Source organism: Bufo gargarizans, chromosome 1 (genome assembly GCF_014858855.1).
Source record: "Bufo gargarizans isolate SCDJY-AF-19 chromosome 1, ASM1485885v1, whole genome shotgun sequence".
In the NCBI taxonomy this organism is placed as follows: Eukaryota; Metazoa; Chordata; class Amphibia; order Anura; family Bufonidae; genus Bufo; species Bufo gargarizans.
In genome coordinates this window covers 250019206-250040720 of record NC_058080.1, presented here as the reverse complement: position 1 = coordinate 250040720, position 21515 = coordinate 250019206, and the positions used below count along the sequence as shown (strand labels likewise).

At 42.7% G+C, this 21515-nt stretch overlaps 1 protein-coding gene across 3 annotated transcripts in view; it reads right to left on the bottom strand.

The window, feature by feature from the left end:
* Positions 1-21515, bottom strand: part of LOC122944233 (centromere-associated protein E-like) — a 152396-nt gene that overhangs the window by 34430 nt on the left and 96451 nt on the right. For all 3 annotated transcript variants that reach the window (XM_044302462.1, XM_044302471.1, XM_044302479.1), the window contains 11 exons: positions 19373-19477; positions 18989-19258; positions 18427-18531; positions 17760-18029; positions 11137-11241; positions 10762-11031; positions 6756-6860; positions 6142-6414; positions 4374-4478; positions 3981-4253; positions 1737-2051 (listed from right to left, as the gene is read on the bottom strand). In XM_044302462.1, coding sequence (XP_044158397.1) covers positions 1737-2051; positions 3981-4253; positions 4374-4478; positions 6142-6414; positions 6756-6860; positions 10762-11031; positions 11137-11241; positions 17760-18029; positions 18427-18531; positions 18989-19258; positions 19373-19477 — 2196 coding nt within the window. The remainder of the gene's footprint in view (positions 1-1736; positions 2052-3980; positions 4254-4373; positions 4479-6141; positions 6415-6755; positions 6861-10761; positions 11032-11136; positions 11242-17759; positions 18030-18426; positions 18532-18988; positions 19259-19372; positions 19478-21515) is intronic.

Here is a 21515-nt window from a genome sequence, read left to right as displayed (position 1 = left end):
CAGTCACAGTTTACAAAACTTTATTATTTCCCCATCTTGGCATTCCAGTATGTATACCTGAGGTTTGCAACAACACTGCCATATGATTTTTCATACTACAGTATTTTGGGGTACATATGCATTAAAGTTTAATCTTCATGAATTTTATTTTAGGTTGTCATGTACCGAGAAAAATAAATAAATGACATTTTTATTTTTTACTAATAAAATTAATGAGTGAAAGAATTCAGCAAACAAATAAATAGGGTATAACTCATCCTGCCAATTGTGGGTGAAAGCATGACATTTTAAGTATGACATTTTGGAAATGGTTACAAAACAACTAAAGTAATTTTTAAATCAATCTAAAAGTAAAATTTTACATTATGTCAATCTAGTTTCAGAATTTTGCTGGTTTCTCACTATCAGAGGGCAATGGAATATGAGAGCTCATACCCAGATTAGTTATCTGGTCGCACATCTGACAGCAGTTTAGCTCCACTTTAGATTTCGTTTCAAATTGTGAACCAGAGGGAATTTTAAAACTATTACATATTCATATATAGGAAGAAAGGGATGCAAATGAGCTCTTAACAAGCTCTACTGCCACGAGATGTGAGGCAGCTATCCTACAAGTCGTTGTTCAACCCTATAAATAGGCCTTGAGACATGACCGATATTAAATAAGCCAGCACCTCATCTGCAGAAAGCAGAATTCCAGAGGAGCATGTATGGCCTATAAGTCCGTTCACGCCGATTAAGGCGCTCTCCCCCCAAAAGAGAGATCGTACCCCCCAAATCCTGACTTGGCCTCTCACCCAGTACTCCACTCTGCACTGATGAGGGGCAATCACCCCGAAACAGATGTCTGCAGATGAGAGGCTGGCTTACTTAATATCCAAGTCATGTCTCAAAGCCTATTCAAAGGGTTGAACAACTACTTATAGGATAGCTGCCATACATCTGGTGGCATTTAGAGGAAAAACTAATTTGCATACTGCGGCAAAAATAACATCGCCACTGGGTTTTGTAGGGGCCCGTTTGCCAGTCTCTTGCCTCAGGATTATGGCCCATATACTAACTTTGAAGCAGAAGATAGACAAGCTGCACAGCCTAAATCTGTGGAACAGTTTTGGGCAGGAAAGCCATGCTTGTGGTAGGTCAAATATGACTTCCATGGAATTCGGGAACCCCTGCTTGGATGTGGGTGACTTTTGTATATATTGTTTGCCCAGATCAGAGCCATCCATGGATGTATAATTTATGGGGATGTGTACAGTTTTGAGGCATTTTCAGTGTTTTAGCAAAAACATGCGTTTTTCTGCCTGTGAGTGACTAAGTTAATTGCGTCACAGACAATGCCCATTGTATTTTGTTAAGTGCATCACAGGCAGAGGGGGGTTTGTGTACATTAGTAGACCATAACCAAGCTGCAGCGGTTCGTGGGGTCTGTGGTGGTTACGGTGTCGAGCGGAGTGCTTGGAGCCCTTGGGGAGCACTAGGAGCATCCATCAACGGAGGTACCCAGTCGGGGTGCTAGGAGATCTGCTACACATACCTTTCTTTTCCTATATACTTTTGTACATTGAGAAAATAAATTATGCAGACCGACAGCAATTTTGAAATAAAAAAAATATACATCAGAAATACAAGGGGAATAAAAACCAGACAACAGCATTGCGATCACGAGCCTGCCAATGTGAACCTATTTGTTTTATTACATGTGAGGTAGTAACATGGATTTTTTGTATACTTACCGCTTTTTCTTGATCTTGCAAACTGGCATATATGTTCTCTTTTTCACTACGTGCCCTTTGAAGCAGCTGCTGGAACTGCTCCTGTTCTTGGCGAAGAGATGCCACCTCCAGCTCATACTGCTGTGACTGCTTCTCTAGTGCAACTTTATCATCCTCCAGCTGTTTGGTGGAAGCCTCATTGAGGTGCAGCTTCTCTTGCAGCTGTTGGATCCCAGTTTCCAGCTCATCCAATTGGCTACTCTTCAGACTCTGTCCATTAGCTAAGATGGCATACTCCTGTTGTAGTTGCTGTATGTCATCTCTTAATGTCCTTGCCTGATTAAAAAAACAGGAGAAAGCATTTGGACAGATTTCAGAGAAAGCTTGAGGGAAAGCCCAACGGATTTAAAGACAGCCTGTAACCAGGGCTGTGGAGTCGTTAAGGCAACATTTCCGAATCCAATAATTAATAAATTGACTGTGATAAAATGGTGACATTGGGCTTTTTCTTATCATGCAAGCAATTAGGCCACTCAGGTACAATTCTAAGAGGACCTGTCAACACAAAATGCAGTGCAATCTGAAAACAGCTTGTATATCAATCTGCTCAGCTCCTCCTGCTCTATAACACTTTTGAGGGAAAAGATTTAGTAAAACCTGTTATACTTTTACTTCTTGCTTTCACTTCCTCTGAAGAGCCATCTGTACAGGGAGAATGTGATATCAGTGACTGACGGCTATCTCTGTATGTACACTTATGCACACCTGTAATTTGTACTTTTATATATCTTTGCTTTTTCTACCTCCTTTGAATACCCATCTGTAGAGGAGGGAGGCGTTTAATAGCATTGTGTGCATGAAGTGATAGCCGTCAGTCACTGATATTACGTTCTACTTGTACCGATAATTCTTCAGAGGAGGCAAGAAAAAAAAAGAAAAAAAACCACAAGAACTAAAAGTTTAAGTTACAGGCATTACTGAATCTTTTCCTATAAAAATACATACCTGCTCAGCTTCTTCTGCTCTATAACATGGAGCTTTCAGATTCTAATAAGGTCAGACAGGGAGGTCTTGCATTTTTGCAGGTCATGAGCTTTGGATACAGATGATGACCTTCATAGGTTCAGTCTACGGAAAGCTTGTTTACACAACTTGGGACCAATAATCGTGGAAAAGACAAACCTTCCAATTAAAAGTGATGGATCCAGCTATTATGTAACCCTGAATATATAGCATTACATGAAGAGATCTATATTTATATTACTTACAAAGGACCAACAATTCTGCAGCACTTCACAAACATTATCACTTGCCATCTCCAATGGGACACACAATCTAGATTACCTATCAGTAGGTCTTTAGGAGGAAACTAGGTCCCCAGTGCTGCAAGGCACCAGTGCTAACCACTAAGCCAAGTTACGTTAAATATATTAAAAGACCCTCAAGTTGTTTTTTTTATTGAGCATTCAGATGCAGAGTTAAGCAAGTGCACTTTTGAGTGCTACCATCTTAAAGAAACTACAGGAACTTGGAATTTAAGATGTTGCTAGGCAACCCAAAGAAATTCAATGCCGTTAATAAATATATGTAAATAAATATATAATTAATTAAAGACAAAATGGGAGGCAGCACCGATCTAAGTTGGAAATAGCCGGGTGCACGCTCTGGGGACTATAGCTTACCCAAATATAGTATGCAAAAAAGAGCAGCACTCCAACGCAGGATAAAATAAAATACAAAAAATGTGTTCACCCATGGTGTAGCGACGTTTCGGCTCTACAATTGAGAAAGGATCAATTGTAGAGCCAAACTGTCGCTACACCATGGGTGAATACATTTTTGGGATTTTATTTTACCCTGCGTTGGAGTGCTGCTCTTTTTTGCAATATGTGCAAGACTAGCCCTGTGTCTCTTAGAACTTCTAAAGGTGGCCCATATATATTTTAGATGTATGTCAACATAACTTGTCAATTTCAGCTCGACCAGCTAATGTATATGGTGGTGTGCCAATGCTCCCCTGAAGTCAGGAGAGGGTTGGGCATACCACATTTTCTGCAGTAGATAAGCCCATTGCCAGTCACCAATGTATTCCCAACTGAGAACATATGCAATAGCAAGTTTGGTCTAAAGCTGTCTTATGAAGTTTTGTGCTCAATGTTGACCCCATTAGGCAGACCAACAGCATACAGTGCACAAAGTAATGGCATAAAGGGTTTTGGTAAAGAGGGACGTTAGAAAAAAAAAAAAAACTATCCAAAAATGTACCTCTTTTTCTAGGTTTTCTTTGGAATGCTGCAGGTCATCCCTTTCTTGTGTAATACTTTGTATTTTGTTGGAGAGTTCTAATATTTTCTGAGACGCTGCTTCTTTTTCATTCTCAGCTTGTTTCAAGTCCAGCTCCTTGTTCTTTAAGGCCTCAGAAACCTGCTCCAATTCAGAAGTCAGATCTTGTTTAGACTGGTCAAAAACTTGTCTGTCTTCTAGAGATTTGTTCAGTATATGAACCTTTTCTTCCAACTCTCTCTCTAGTGAAGACGACTTTTTGGAAAGAAGGGGAAAAAAAAAAAAAAAAACCCATAACATTGAGTATGCCTCTGGAAAGGTTTAATCATGAGCAATGTATGCGATATCAGGTTATGAAGAGGACTACAATTATACCTTGTCTTCTAGTAAAGAAATATCACTTTCCAGCTTTTCTACCCTCTGCTTCTGCTGCTCAAGTTCTTCTTGAGTCTTTTTAAGCTCATCTCGAGTTTCAGTATACTGTAGCGAGATAAACAAAGTAGACATATGGTGAATGTTAGTGATACTTCAAAATAATTTTTAATACCTAGTCTTAAAAGCAGATAAATTAACATTTTGCTAAATTTCACTATTTTCGATCAATTTAGGATTTAAAAAAAAAAAAAAAAAAAAAAAAAAAAAAAAAAAAGGGTAAAAATAACAAAATTTACAACATGTAGTATGATTGTGTCACATGAAATTCTCAAAACTGGCTTAGATAATTCAAGCGGGATTTGTCTGTATGTTAAATTGCTGGCGAGATATCTTCACTTTTATACATATAAAGTTTGAGCAACAGAATGCAGGGCTGAATCATTTGAGCACTGCTTTGTAACACCACCTCTGCTCTGCACACCCCACTCCCCTTGATTGACAGGGGTTAGATATCAGCATGCTGAGGGTTGAGCTGTGTCCTAGCATCTACATAACTTATAGTACATACACTATGTACTATAGCTTCACCACACAGACCTGCTCAGAAAGCTAATCTACATATTACTGCTTTATTCACATACAGAATATATGACTATAAAGACAATAGTAATAAGTGTATGCTGGTGACAGAGTCTCTTTAAAGAGGACCTTTCACAGTTTTTTTTTTTGTTAAACCAAGAACCTTTACAAGTGGGGTACGTTCTGCTGATTCTGCTATAACTTTTCCTAAACGCCCCTTGGCTGTGCCCCCTTTCTGTTTTCGTGCCCATTATGCAAATAGATAGCATCGGTACAGGGAGGAGGAGACCCTCAGTGAGCGCCACAGCCAGGGAGAAGGAGATGCCCACTGAGAAGGGCTGGGGGGTCTACTCATCCCTGTACTGATGCTACCTATTAACATACAGGGAGTAAAAACAGAATGGGAGCACAGCGGGTGTTTGAAAAAAATATAAGTTATATCATCAGCAGAGTGTACCCTGCTTTTAAAGATACTTAGTTTAATGTAATGAATAAAAATAAAATTAAAAATAAATCCATGAAAAGTCCCCTTTAAGCAAGTGCACTTTGGTGTAACATAGTACATAGGGCAGAAAAAAAAAATATATTTGTCCATCCAGTTTGGCCTGTCATCCTGAAAGTTGATCTACGGTGTGCTACTGTCTTGCTGAAACTACAGGAAATTACTCTGATTCACTACTTCTAGCCTATATGTAGTGCCTATAGAATCTAAGATGTCCCCGTGCAACCCAAATTCAAAGAAAACACAAAACCCTGTGCCCCCTAACACTTAAAGGTGGTCATATACATTAGATCAGGCATGCTCAACCTGCGGCCCTCCAGCTGTTTCAAAACTACAACTCCCAGCATGCCCAAACAGCTTACAGCTATCAGCCAACAGCAAGGCATGGAGAAAGTTGTAGTTTTACAACAGCTGGAGGGCCACAGGTTGAGCATCCCTGCATTAGATGAATATTGACATAATTTGTCTATTTCAGCTGGACTGGTAGACCATATAATGTATATGGTGGTGCCCCAATGCTCCCTCCAAAGTCAGAGGAAAGGGTTGGGCATATGGAATTTTCAAAAAGGCAGATAAGCCATTGCCAGTCACCAGCGTATTCCCCTCTTCCTATTGAGAACATATGCACACAGTGCATGAAACAATAGCTAGTTTGATTAACCCCTAGAGGCATAATATAAAATGTACCTTCTCTTCTAGGTTTTCTGTGGAGTGCTGAAGGTCATCCCTATTTTGTGTAATACTTTGCACTTTGCTGGAGAGTTCTAGCATTTTCTGAGAAGCTGCTTCTTTTTCCTCCTGAGCTTGTTTCAATTCAAGCTCCTTGTTCTTTAAGACTTCCATAACCTGTTCCACTTCAGACGCCAGATCTTGTTTAGACTGGTCAGTAATCTGTCTGTCTTCTAGAGCTTTATTCAGGGTATGATTCTTTTCTTCTAGTTCTCTCTCCAGTGAAGAGGACTTTTTGGAGAGAAGAGAAAACAGTGAGTACATCTCTGGGGTTGTATCATCACGCCGATACTTAAGGCGGGATGAGACTAAACCCCCACCACCAAGCGGTCAAGAAACGGCACAGCAGACCAGCGCTGCTCTCATCAAAAAAAGTAGCACAGGAAGCTATGCTGTTTCTGTACCTCTGATGCACAGCAATGGGAGCTACTGAAACCCTGAAGTGGCAGTCTGGTGCGCTGTTTCTCGGCCACCTGGTGGTGGTGGTGGTTTAGTCTCATCTTGCCTTAGTAACTGCAAGATGAAATGAGCAATGTAGGCGATACCAGAATATGAAAATTACTACAATATACCTTTTCTTCTAGCAAAGAAATATCATTTGCCAACTTTTCTACCATCTGCTTCTGCTGCTCAAGTTCTTCTTGAGTTCTTTTAAGCTCATCTTGCGTTTCAGTACACTGTAATGAGAACAGTCATTAAACATCATCCTCAAATATACTCTTGAAAACACATTGGCAAACTCTTTATAGAGGTTGTCTGGTCTCATGGCATGGATGACCTATGCTCAGTTTAGATATTATCATCCAACTGGTGGCGATCAGACTCCTGGCAGTTCTGCCAATGAGCTGTTGGAAGAGGCCACAGCGTTCATGCGAGTGCTGCATCCTCCAAGTGCCATCCCTCTATTTTGTAGTGGTGGGGCGGTGGTTGGTCATATTGAATTTTAACATGGCAATCACTTTTTTCCCCACGCCTCCACAACGGCACCACCTGGAGGGTTACCCCGCCTTCTCAGGGACAGGAAACTGAGATCAGCCAATAAAAGGCCCCCTCCCTCTTACCTTCTCCAGTTGTTTCCTGTCCCTCTGAAGGCAGGATCGTGGGATCAGCATGGAGCGCAGGGCATTTGGTAGGTTACGCCGATTAATCCGGAGGGCCACTGCAGGAGGAGGAGTCGCGGAGCAAGGTGGATCGCTCCTCCCTCTCGGTGCAAGTCTGACGTATGCCGGCAACCCCTGGGTTGTCGTTAGTGTTCCAATGTAAGGAACTGCTTGAGCCAGTGGTTGGGGGCATTCCCAAGGGCCAGGGAGAGCTCCTATGTTATGCAGAGCAGGACGCAGTGACGTAAAAGGGTGGGTGTTGGCCTGATGACGCGGACACCGTTGGCTCAGCACTGATTGACCACGCAATTTTAAGGGAGAGAGAGTGAGCTAAACTGATTGATCCCTCAACGGTTTATCCTGCACATCTCCCAGGGTCAGCATGTCGCTACAGGCAGATTCTGATTCCACCCGCAAAACTACTGATTCCTCCAGGCCCTCCAGCACGGTAAGCCTCCTCCCTGTTGACGTCCCAGTCACTAATTGTTTCTGTGCACTAGGGGCTATTTTTTCTTGGGTGATGGATCTTTTTAAAAGATATAACATTGTGGGAGATCTTAGAGCAGATTTATGTTTTCTAGGGGAGAGAAAACATTAAAGGGGAACAATACCAAAAGAAGAAATGTACAATATGCAAAAAGGGTCTCGTGGCTTTTTCCAAAAAAACCTCTATGTCCAAGGTGTGCTAATAAGGTGGTTTCGGAAGAGGCACCTAACCTTGTAGTTTAAGAGACATTATTAAAGAAAGCGTTGGAGCAGCGGTTGAAGAAAAACTTCCGTCCATTCCTCCTAGAGCCTCCACATCTAAAACCCCTAATTTGGAAGAGCAGGCTTCTGATTTTGATGAAGGGGGAACTGTCTTCGGATACAGGCTGTAATGTCTCAGAGAATGCTTCTGGACGTCCGCTCTGTTCCATTGAAGATACTGAATCTCTATTAAAAATAAAATTAGAGCCACAATAAATTTGGAAGAACCCAAATTTTTTATTTTTAGGTCAGCCTGGAATAAAAAATTAAGGCCTCTCCTTGGGTTCTCTCAACCATAGAGTGGTACCGTTTAGAATTCCTCCAGACAGGTATCTGGAAAAATCTAAGTTGAACAAAGAAGATCAGAAAACGATGGACCAGAAGATTGCCTTACTTCTACAAAAGGGTCATAATACAATTCCCATTAGAGGAACAGAGGAGAGGAGTCAAGATGGAGACAGTAAAATTAGTAATCAATCTCCTGACAAAAGATTGTTTTATGAGCACAATAGACCTCTCAGATGCCAATTACCACGTACCCATTCACAAGGATTATCAAAAATTCTTGAGGATGGCAGTTTGGTTCCAGGGAAGGTTACATAATTTCCAATTTCAAGTTCTACCGTTCAGCCTACGTTTGGCACCAAGAATCTTCACGAAGATTATGGAAGACGTAGAAAGGTTCTTTCATCTGGCAGGGAAATTACTATTCCCATACTTTGATGGCTTTCTAATAGCAGCACCGTCAGAGGACCTCCTGCAGATCCAACTCCAGACAGTATCAGAAACTGTCACGGTAGGGAGTGGGGGAATTTCCCCACCGTCCAAAGTCTGAAATTAAGCAAAGCCACTGGGCCTGGAAGCAAAGATATGGGAGAAAGACACCTCCTATCGCCACTCTCATTCTATCAATGACCTCCGGACTGTAGGAGCCGCCCTCGATGGTAGGAAGGGGGTTGGGGCACATACTCTGGAACCTGGGCCCTACTGACCCCATCTGTCCCTGTAATATGGAAGTCAGGGAACCAGTCTCCCACAGGCCTAGTAACAAGGAGGAGACAGCAAGCAACAACAAAACAGCAGGTAAGTGTCCTGTGGCCAGATGACCATAGACAACAGAACGATAAGATCACTTACCGGAAGCCACAGCTTGCCATCTTGTAGCTCCCCCTCCGGGGAAGCCCAGGAACCCCCTTCCGGAGGTATACAAACTGGACATGTCTAGCAACCATGTCCAAACTGGACATGTCTAGCAACCACACCATAAACAAACCACACATGGAACAACTAGACAATCAACCCATAAGTGCAGCACCACACAACAATGGGGAAGGGTAGAAATGGGCAAGGACCTCTATGTCCCACAAGGTGGCCCTCAAGGACAGGGCAGCTGGAAATGCACAGAAAGGAGCATTGAATCCATCCCCAATAAAGGGTGAAGTGAATCTGACCTCAGGCTCTCAACGCCTTAACCCCATGCTCACCAGAAGGTAAGGAAAACAGACTTAAAGGGAAAGCGCACACACATGAATAAACAGCAAGACGTTGCCACCGGCAACCAGCATATGTGGCGAAAGTATCACGGCAAACAACCTCCAAGCAGTAACAGAAACCTTTTCAAAATTGGGTTGGATCATAAATCTAGAGAAATCACGTCTTCTCCCCGAACAAAAAAATAATCTTTCTGGGTGTACTTCTAGATTCCCATCAGATGTCCTCGTTTCTTCCAATCCAGAAACAAGAAGATTTAATCTGGAAGATTCTAAAAAAAATAGCCTCAGTTCAGGAAATGGTCACAGGCCCACTTGAGGGACCTTAAGTCTTTCCTGTTAGAGGTGGGACAAGAAGCAGACCTCCTTAAACAAAAAAAGGATTCCATCTAGGGTTAAATTCTCACTATCCTGGTGGACAAAATAAAATAATCTGTCCCGAGGGGTGGAATGGCATCAGACAAATCAAGTAATGATTACTACCAACGCAAGCAAGCTGGGTTGGGGGAGCACACATGGAAGGTGCAATGAAGCAGGGTCTATGGCGGGCGGATATGGAACAAGTATCTTCCAACATGCGAGAACTGAATGCAGTTTGGCAGGCCCCAAAAGCCTTTGCTCCCTCAATTTGATTAAACCACGCAAGAATTATTTCCGAAAACTCCACCACCGTAGCCTACGTGAACAAGCAAGGGGGACCAAGGAGTCTCTCTCTAGTAGCATTCATATGTCCTTACTAAGAAGAGAAATACACAGCTGACAGGAGACTGGCCACAGCTCATTTCCCTTGAGAAAAAGATGATAATTACTCTTACCGGTAATTTGATTTTCCTTTAGCCTCCACAACGGCACAAGGAATTCCCACCCAATTATTCTCTATATCAGAATATTATTTTCTGTTTGGCATATACTTCTGAGTCCTAGGTTAATAACTGGAGAAGGTAAGAGGGAGGGGGTCTTTTATAGGCTGATCTCACGGTTGTTTCCTGTCTTGTCTCTAGGGAATTAAGTTGTGGCCAGTCGCCTGTCAGCAGTGTTTTTCTCTCTTCTTAGTAAGGACATATGAATGCTCAGCATAGCCGAGTGTGCATGTGTATGGAAGAGTCGAGAGGAATAGCTGGTTTGGTCAACTGCTATGTAGAGTGGTCATCTGATTTACTGAGCTCAGATGCTGATGTCATCTGTAAATGGGACAATCTTTTTTTTTTGTTCTATGCAAAATTATATAATATAAAATGTACCTCTTCTTCTAGATTTTCTTTGGAGTGCTGCAGGTCATCCCTTTCTTGTGTAATACTTTGCACTCTGTTGGAGATTTCTAGTATTTTCTGGGAAGCCGCTTCTTTTTCCTCCTGGGCTTGTTTTAATTCAAGCTCCTTGTTCTTTAGGACCTCCATAACCTGTTCCATTTCAGATGCCAGATCTTTAGGCAGGTCAGTAACCTGTCCGTCTTCTAGAGCTTTGTTCAGGATATCATTCTTTTCTTCCATTTCTCTCTCTAGTGAGGAGGACTTTTTGGGAGAGAAGGAAAAAAAAAAAAAAGTGAGTACAACCCTAAAAAGGCTTAACTATGAGCAATGTATGTGATAACGTTATGAAGATTACTACAATTTTACCTTTTCTTCTAGTAACGAAATATCACTTTCCAGCTTTTCTACCCTCTGCTTCTGCTGCTCAAGTTCTTCTTGAGTCTTTTTAAGCTCATCTCGAGTTTCAGTACACTGTAATGAGTTAAGTCATTAAAAAGCCTCCTAAAATATACTCATGGAAACACATTGGCAAACTCTTTAAAGGGGTTTCTGGTTCATATTGATCCTCAGGTTCGGTTATCAGGTCACCTTTAGCAGTCCAGCTGCTTTGAAACAGCAACTCCCAGTGTGCTCCATTTACTTCTATGGGAGTTACAAGAGCAGCTGAACAAATGTACATGCTGGGAGTCGTAGTTTCACAACAGCTGGAGTGCCAGAAGTTGCTGATCCCTGGGATAGGTCAGCAATAGCCGATCGGGGATGGGGGGGGGGGGGGGCTGACGCCCTGGCCAATCAGCGGTTTGAATAGTATGCAGTGCTCCTGTGAGAGCCGTGTTCCATGCAATGCATACTTGCTGACATAAGTGCCGCAGTCCCTTCAAACAATTGACCAGCAGGGGTGCCAGGAGTTGGACCCCACTGATATGATACCGATGACCTATTCTAAACCCGTTTAAAATTAACCTAGCTATAGCGATTACCTCTTGGAGATAAAAACTGAAAATGAAAATTTCCAGTCTTCTAACGCCCCTTTCACACAAGCGAGATTTCCAGTGCGGGTGCAATGCGTGACGTGAACGCATAGCACCCGCACTGAATCCGGACACATTTATTTCAATGGGTCTGTGTACATGAGTTTTTTTTTCACGCATCAGTTCTTCGTTGCGTGGGAATTGCAACACGTTCTATATTCTGCGTTTTTCATGCAGCCCTGGCCCTATAGAAGTGAATGGGGCTTCAGTGAAAAACGCATTGCATCCGGAAGTGCGGATGCAATGTGTTTTTCACTGATGGTTGCTAAGAGATGTTGTTTGTAAACCTTGTTTTTTTTTTATCACGTGCGTGAAAAACGCATCAAAATGCATTGCACCCATGTAGAAAAAACTGACTGCAATCGCAGACAAAACTACGGACCTAATCCGTGTCTCTCGTGTGAAAGGGGAATAAGTCATATATTTTTTTTAAACCTTTCTGTTCAAGGGCTTTTTTTTTTTTTTTTTTTTTTATTCCTTTTAATCTTAGTCAGTGACCATGTCAGACTGGCATCAGAATATGATGCTGTCCCATGTTACTTCTAACAAATTAAAATATACAATAATAAAACGAAGTAATTACTTTGGTAGTCTGAAGCACTGAATACTTACTATGGGAAATCTAAAAAGTTTCCCTTTGAAGTATAACCATACACCTACTGCTTGTAACAGACAGTGGGTGTCAGGGTGGATAAATAAATAAAAAATAAAAAAGTATTTTTGATTTCAATCAGATTTTTTTTATTATAAAATGCTTTGGAGGAAAATATATTCCCATCCAAAGGTTATTCCATCATGAAATAAAGTTTTTTTTTTTAATTATGTAGAATAAGGCTGTATGTGTGTAATTTTTTGGGTAAATAAATTCATTCATCCATTCACAATGTCACGCTCTTCCAGAGGTTTTTGGAAGATTGGGCAGTTTCTCTGCCTACAAGATATTATCACAGATGCTTGGTTTACTTTTGCAGTTCTCAAAACTGAATTTGACTCAGCAGAGATCACATGCTATAAATGTTATAACATGAACAGAGTTGAGAAAAAGACCTTAATCCTAACTTCTACAAACCTATGAATGCAGAATCGACCTAATCAAACTAATATGAAGAGTTGTTATTCTAAAAATCTTTATCTACTTGCATATTATAAGTTATACCAGCAAGAATGAGTCTTTATGTAGAAAACTGATTAAATCAAATCCACCCTGGTGGGTGTGGACCCACTGTACCAACTAATCAGTTTGACTTTGGGCTAAAACTAAGGGGCATAGTCACCCTTTAAAGGGAGTCTTTCACCTAAAATGACCATTATACACCACAAACATCATGATATCCATTACATTCCCCATATTATAATCTTACCTTTCATATTGCTGTCCGTCGCCTATTCTCTCTTAAAAACGCTTTTAATCCATATGCTAATTAGGTTCTGAAGGTGCCCAGGGGCGGCGTTTATGCTGCCGGTGCCCAGGCTCCACGGCGCTGTTCAAATCAAACCCCTCCCCTTTCACCCCTCTGGCCCGCCCTCGGTTCTTCAGATACCATCCTCCAGTCAATGACAAATCCGGCGCCTGCGCCCTCCATTACCCACTAGGGCAGAGGCAGCAGAGCGTTTAATGCGCATGCGCCGGCCCGTACATCCCGATCTAGCCGGCGGAAGTAAGCTGCCAAAATATCGGGATGTACGGGCCGGCGCATGCGCATTAAACGCTCTGCTGCCTCTGCCCTAGTGGGTAATGGAGTGCGCAGGCGCCAGATTTGTCATTGACTGGAGGATGGTATCTGAAGAACCGAGGGCGGGCCAGAGGGGTGAAAGGGGAGGGGTTTGATTTGAACAGCGCCGAGGAGCCTGGGCACCGGCCGCATAAACGCCGCCCCTGGGCACCTTCAGAACCTAATTAGCATATGGATTAAAAGCGTTTTTAAGAGAGAATAGGCGACGGACAGCAATATGAAAGGTAAGATTATAATATGGGTAATGTAATGGATATCATGATGTTTGTGGTGTATAATGGTCATTTTAGGTGAAAGACTCTCTTTAAGCGGTGTACAGGGATCTGGAATTTCGATAAGGGAACTAACCAGGCTGCTCAACTACACAGGATGGGGTGGTTTTCTGATGTTTGGAGCAGAATTTGTAGTCAGGCTAGGTATGGTACACGGGTAGTCAGACAACAGATCACACCTTTGTTGGTTACCAGACACTAGAAAACCCCAAACTGTTGTATTATCTACTTGCATTCCCCATGTAATAATTCTGGAGCATCTATTCTTATGGCTCTATGTTGTGCGGTTCCTCTGTTATTTCTGAAAGAAGTTATGAATGAATTACCAGCAGCTTGCAGTAAAGGTACAGATGGGTGTTACCAGTCGGGGTTGTGTCCCTGCACAGTCCGGAACCAGCAGCACTGATTGGACAGAGTCAGACGCATCTGCTACTGGTAACCCAGCAGTACCCTTTACCGCAGACTGCTGCCAATTTGTAAACTTCTAGCAGGAATAATACAGGAATGCAACAACATAGAGCCATAAGAATAGATGTTCCAGAATTGTTATTACATGCGGAATACAGGTCATAAAACTGACATGTCTGGAGAGGAGACAGGTCCTCTAACTCCAGAAGTGCTGTAAGGAAATTCACTGAGGATCAGTTCTCCTTTCTTACACCAGAGAATGTCCAAATGATCGAAGCTCCTCTGATGTTAAAGGAGATAACACATCGTATACCTTCTATGGCCTACGGTAAGGTTTCTGGCCCGTACGGACTCCCTTTAGAGGTATACTTACAGTATTTGGATATGCTGGCACCACAACTGTTATCACTTTACAATGATGTTTCTGAGCAGGGGTCACTGCCCAAGTCAATGTCTGAGGTGACCATTCTATTGAAACCAGGGAAAACCCCCCAAAAAGTGGTTCCTATAGACCCATTTCAATGATAAATGTGGCTTATAAGATATTAAAGATACTGGCTAATCGGTAATGTTCAGATATTCAAGATATTATTCACTCTGATCAATCCGACTTGATTCCAGGTACAGTAAATCCACTACAGACAATATATGCCATCCATATACCATATGGATGGTAGGAGAAACAGGACTGGACTCTGGCATTGCTTGATGATGGCCTTTGATTCAACAGAATGGTAATATCTTCTGCCTGTTCTGAAATGCTATGGGTTTGGTGATAAACGTTTAGGACAAATGTATAAACCCCCTTGTGCCCAGGTGATGGTAGTTTGCCGTCCTCCTTTGGATTACACAGACACTCATCTGCGGTGTAACCCAGGTCTACAACATCTAATTAGGATATAAGACTCAAGTTTTTGGACATCTCTAGAACTGCAAGACTGTTTAAAAAAAAAAAAAAAAACAGGATTGTTTTTTTGAGTCCCTGACCACGAGGTCTTTGCAGCTTCACCATGCTCTTTTCTCACTTCCACCCACCATTTAGAGATTTCTTCTTATCCTCTAATAGGAAGACTTCGCTCCCAAGGTCCGAGGGGATTGGCATCGCTCATATACACCCAGCTGCTGCGTGCTAAATGGCTACAAAAACCTAGCACTGCTGGGGCCAAATGGAGGAACCAGATTCCTACCCTCTCCCAAGAAGACAAGTAAATAGTATAAAAATCTCATTTGGTGGCTTCTCCATCTTCTAGTAACAAGATGATCCAACTGTGTATTATCCACCAGTGTCACCTGCCACCTTCTGCCCATGTCATATGAGTAGAAGTGCTTCTATCGATCGCCATAGATGTTCTGCTCACGAGCAGACTTTGCCCATTTTATATGACTATGTCCATATATTTCCTCCATCTGGACAGAGGTAATTAAAGTGTTACCTGATGTCTTGAAAAGACCAATTACTCAAACCACAGAGATCTGCTTTATGGGTATTATACCAGAGGATATATGGAACTTTATTTTTGCTAGGAAAGCTATTGCTATGAGATGGATAGCTGAAAGACCTTCCCGCTTCTCTCATATAGGAGTATGCTATTCTCCAAATTCTACAAAAAAACATGGAGAAATTTCAGTGGGTGTGGGGTATTTCGCGCACCTCCCCTCTTTAGCGAAAAGATTTAGATATCTTATCGACTGTAACAAGCCCCTGTAGAATACACTGTATAACACTTTCTGTATTACATTATTCTGTATAACTATTGGTTCCATTTTGCATCTTGGGGTCAGAGGTCGCACTACATTTTTTTGCAGTAATTTGCAGTAATTCAAATACATAATACATAGGCCTGCACTTGCTCACAACTGCGTTACAGGCTCAGTTCGGGACCTCAGTCGCAGATTCGGTCAAAAAGATCAGACAAAAAAAAGCCTTGTAGGACTTTGATAAAAAGACAAGATCCTGACCAGAAACTGAACAGACTCCATTATAGTCAGTGGAGTCTGGTCAGCTCTGTTCCCGTCAGTTACGTGCCTGATCTAGAACTTCTGTTATTTTCGTTGGTCTTTTCATTTAACAGAGCAAACCAGCAGAGATTATATATGTGCGGTGTGAATGTGCCCTCCCATCAGCTTCTCCAACATACAGTCCCATGTAAATAACCACCCCTCCTGTCAGTTTCTCCAACATACAGTCCCATGTGAATAACATTGCTTCCCCTCCTCCAGCATAGGGCTAATAAGCCCTGGGAGGGATCTTGAGTGAATGCACAGCAGGTTATGATAGCCTTGGGATAAAGTACAGCCCAATATGGCGGATCCTCCCTGTACTTTATCACTTGGCTATAATAACCTGCTTTGCATTCACTCTGGGCCATAGGCCGGCCGACTTATTAGAAGTCTGTGGGTGCCCTAATACCACTCTGTACAATCCAGGGGTTGCATGCAATGGTAATAAGCTATATGTGCAAGGGCTACTTTAAGATTCTGTACGTTTTAGGTCTCATGCACACAGCAGTCTGTGCATTGTGGACACCAATTTGCGGTCCCCAATGCACAGGAAACATCCGTGCGGATTTCGCAGACTGATCCAGACCCATTCAACTTGAATGGGTCCGTTATCAATCCGCACCCCTGCAGTGTGGAGGCACGGAAGGAAACCCGATGGAAGCGCGCTGCAGTTCTTCTGTGCCTCCGTTACACACTGGACCCACCAGATTGCGGACCCATTCAAGAGAATGGGTCCGCATCTATGATGCGGTGAACACATGGCTGGTGCCCGTATATTGCAGACCCGGCTGTGTGCATGAGGCACAGCATGCTTACTGGCACACAGCCCTGTCTATTGGATCGTGGCTGTGCTTTGTATTGCTGCAGAGTGACAGAGCTATACCTAGGCCATGTGACTGATGAATGTGACATCACAGGCCTAGGAGGAGGCTGCAGCACTCACTGGAGTGACAAGTCTTCTCACAGCCGGATAAGCGGGGGTGTCAGGAGTCAGACCCCAGCACTGATCTGATATTTATGAGCTACCCTGGAGGATCAATGTCAAAATATTGGAAATCTCTTTAAGCTAGTGCACTTTGGTGTGCTTCTGCATTACTGAAACTACACCAACACACTCTGAATCACTACTTTTAGTCTATATACGGTGACTATAAAAATCCAAGATGTCCCTGTGCAACCCAAAAGGCAAGACTGCTGTCCTTAAAAAAATAAAAAATAAAAGCTAGTCCTGTGTCCCCTAGCAGTCCTAAAAGGTGGCCCATACACAGACCAGCTAATGTATATGGTGGTGCGCCAATGCTCCCTCCAAAGTCAGAGGAAAGGGTTGGGCATATGGAATGTACAACAAGGGAAACAAGTTGGTGCTGGTCACCAGCATGTTCTCCTCTTCCCATTGAGAACCTATGCAATAGCTGTTAGGTTAAAGGTTATCTAAAGGGAGACAGACAGGATACAGTGCTCAAGGTAATGGCAAAAAAGGGACATCCTTGGTAAAGAAGGTTTTGCTTTTTGTTCATCTAAAAATCACATCAAATAAATTGTACCTCTTTTTCTAGGTTTTCCTTGGAGTCCTGCAGGTCATCCCTTTCTTGTGCAATGTTTTTAACTTTGTTGGCAAGTTCTAGTATCTTGCAAGAAGCTGCTTCTTTTTCCTCCTGGGCTTGTTTCAATTCAAGCTCCTTGGTCTTTAAGGCCTCCATAACCTGTTCCATTTCAGAAGTCAGATCTTTAGGCAGGTCAGTAATCTGTCCATCTTCTAGAGCTTTGTTCAGGATATGATTCTTTTCTTCCAATTCTCTCTCTAGTGAAGAGGACTTTTTGAAGAGAAGAGGAAAAAAACAAAAACAGTGAGTACATCTCTCAGGTTGTCTCATTTCGCCGTTACTAAGGAGAGAGGAGACTAAGACACCCAACACCTGGCGGCCGAGAAACAGCAGAGTGGGCTGACACTGCTCTGTTTCGGTAGCTCTCATTGACTCAGACACATGGGAGCTACTGAAATAGCTAGTTAGAGAAAAACAGCTTCCCATTTCCATATCTCTGATGCACTGTAACGGGAGCTACTGAAACAGAGCAGCACCATTCCATTGGCGCCTGGTGGCAGGAGTTTAGGTCTCCTCTCTCCTTAGTAACTGCGAGAGGAGACAACCTTCTTAATTATGAGCAATGAACAGTAGTTGATATCAGGATAAAAAGACTACTACAATATACCTTTTCTTCTAGAACATAAATCTTATTTGTCAGCTTTTCTACCCTCTGCTTCTGCTGCTCAAGTTCTTCTCGAGTCCTTTTAAGCTCATCTTCAGGTTCAATACACTGTAATGAGATAATAGTCATTAAACAGGGTCCTCAAATATAACTTATGGAAACACATTGTCAAACTCTGGATTGTCTGCTTTCAAGGCACTGATGACCAATCGGGATAGATTACTATCCAATTGGCGGCAGTCATACTCATGGCAGCTCTGCCAATGAAAAGTCTGAAGGGGCTGCAGTGATCATGCGAGTACTGCATTTTCTTAAGCGTTTACCTGCAAGTAGTGGTAGCGCAGTGTAATTACAACTTATTTTCCCAATGGGGAGAAGGAAAGAAAGATTGGGCATATTGCATTTCAAGTGTATGGAGGAGACAAGGAATATCTGGTTTGGTCATCCATCTTCTAAAGCTGTCCTCTGATTTACTGAGATCAATGGTGATATCAGTAAAGGGGACAATCTTGGTAAAGAAAGTATTGTTTATTCTTCTAACCAAAAATTACAATATAAAATGTACCTCTTCTTGTAGGTTTTCCTTGGAGTGCTGCAGGTCATCCCTTTCTTGTGTAATACTTTGCACTCTGTTGGTGAGTTCCAGTATCTTCCAAGAAGCTGCTTCTTTGTCCTCCTGGGCTTGTTTCAATTCAAGCTCCTTGGTCTTTAAGGCCTCCATGACATGTTCCATTTCAGAAGTCAGATCTTTAGGCAGGTCAGTGATCTGTCTGCCTTCTAGAGCTTTGTTCAGGATATGATTCTTTTCTTCCAATTCTCTCTGTAGTGAGGAGGACTTTTTGGAGAGAAAGGAACAAAAAAAACAAACAAACAGTGAGCACATCTCTGGAAAGGTTTAACTATGAGCAATGTAGGCGATATCAGAATATGAAGAGGACTACAATTATACCTTGTCTTCTAGTAAAGAATTGTCACTTGCCAGCTTTTCTACCCTCTGCTTCTGCTGCTCAAGTTCTTCTTGAGTTCTTTTAAGCTCATCTCGAGTTTCTGTATACTGTAATGAGAACAGTAATTAAGCAACATTTCTAATATACATAATGAAAGATTGTAAAACTAAATCAAGATAGCTATTAGTCATTAACCCCTTGGAGATAAAACAACTTTCATTCTTTTAGCTTTTGTCTTCTCATCATTGTCTCAGATCAATACTTTTTACTATTCACATCTAGGAGTGCATGTTTTTAGTGGATCGAGTTATACCTTAAAGAAAATCTGTCGCCTCCGTCATTGCTGTTTAAGTGAAGAAACTGCATAGCAGCACGTCACCCCTTATTCACAAAATCTACCTCTTTTAGCCATTTGTGGTTCCAATCTTCAGAAAATCTACTTTGTTGGCACTGGCGGAGTGGGAGACCTGATGGCAACGAGGGGCTGATGGCACTGGGGGAGATGGTGGCATGGACTGACTCCATGTCAGCTAGCCGTGCACACCAGGAAAAGTATGTATTCACCTTAGCAGCGGCCCGAATCTGCTGGCTGTGGAAGGGGGGGGGGGGGGGGGGGACCCGTGTTTTGAAGTGGCAGATGGAGCTGGGGGAAATAAAGATGGCAGGGGCTGATCGCACTGGGGGACGGGATATACATGGAAATGGGTGGCATGGTGGGGCTGATTGTACTAGTGGACATAGCACTGGGGGACACGATGGCATGGAGGGGCTGATGGCACAGCAATATGCTTCCGTTGTAATACCACCGGCTGCATCTGTTCAGAATGGATCTGGTTGCATTAATCGAAAATGAATAAAACCGGATCAGGCACTAAAAGCATTCCAAGTAAGCTTTTTGTGTGTGTGTCCAGCATGTTTAGTTTCCAACGCCGCACACAAAAACGCTGCTTGCAGAGATTGTGTGTCCGGCATGGGAATGCAACAAACCAGAACGGAATGCTGCACTCTGTTCCAGTTGACAATGAATGGGGACAAAACTAACAGCGCTTCGCGCTACGGTTTTGAGACCCTGTGCCGGATCTCAAAACTGGACAGCACAACGCAGATGGGAAAGTAGCTGTCACTGATTGTGAGTGCAGAGGTACAACAAAGTCAGACCAATATAAGAATCTGATGTTATCCCATGTTATTTCTATCCAAATGTCCCAAGTACAGAGGTGGTCTAAAGCAATGAAAAATTATAAATGGAACTTCTTTTCCCCCTGAAGTTTTTCTTTAAGGTACAACCATTCAGATACATACTGATTAAAATATATAAAAATGACAAACGTCACAAAAAAAAAAAAAAAAAATAAAAAAAAAAATCCAATCAGCCATCTAACTGAAACCACCTAACATTGTGAAGGTCTCCCTACTGCCACCAAAAGAGCTCTAACCTCCACAAGACCTCTGAATGTGTCCTGTAGTGTTTGGCACCAAGAGACGCCATCCACATGATGTAAAACACCGCAAGACAAAATCAGACCACCTTCTTTCACTGCTCTGTGGTCTAGTTCTGATACTCACAAGCCCATTGTACGTGCTTTCGGTGGTGGACAGGTGTCAGCTTGGGCACTCTGGCTGGTCTGCAGCCCCATACACCGCAAACTGCAATGCTCTGTGTTCTGACACCTTTCTATGATATCCAGCATTAAATGAGGTGCTGAGAATTTAGCCCCAAATAGGCATAAATGAATAAAAATTGGGTTCTGCCATCACAAATAACTTTCAGAAAGAAGCCATGGGTGCATCTCCCCGCACATAGTTGATTCCACAGGGGGAAGCTGCTGGCCCTCCAGTATAAGGCCTCTTGCACACGACCGTATGCCCTCCGAGATATAAGGTCCATGAGCGAGCCATATGTCCTGGAGCGTCATTGATCGTGCGCACGAGAGAACACAGCATCGTAGATTACAATGATGCTGTGGACGTCGGGCTGCCCACGGGACTATTGCCTTATGATCTTGAGTGCAGGACACTAGCCCTGCTGGCGGGCCGAGGTGCACAGCATCATTGTTATCTACGATGCTGTGTTCTCCCGTGCGCTTGATCAATGCCGCTACGGGACATATGGCCTGCTCACGGACCCTATATCTCGGAGGGCAT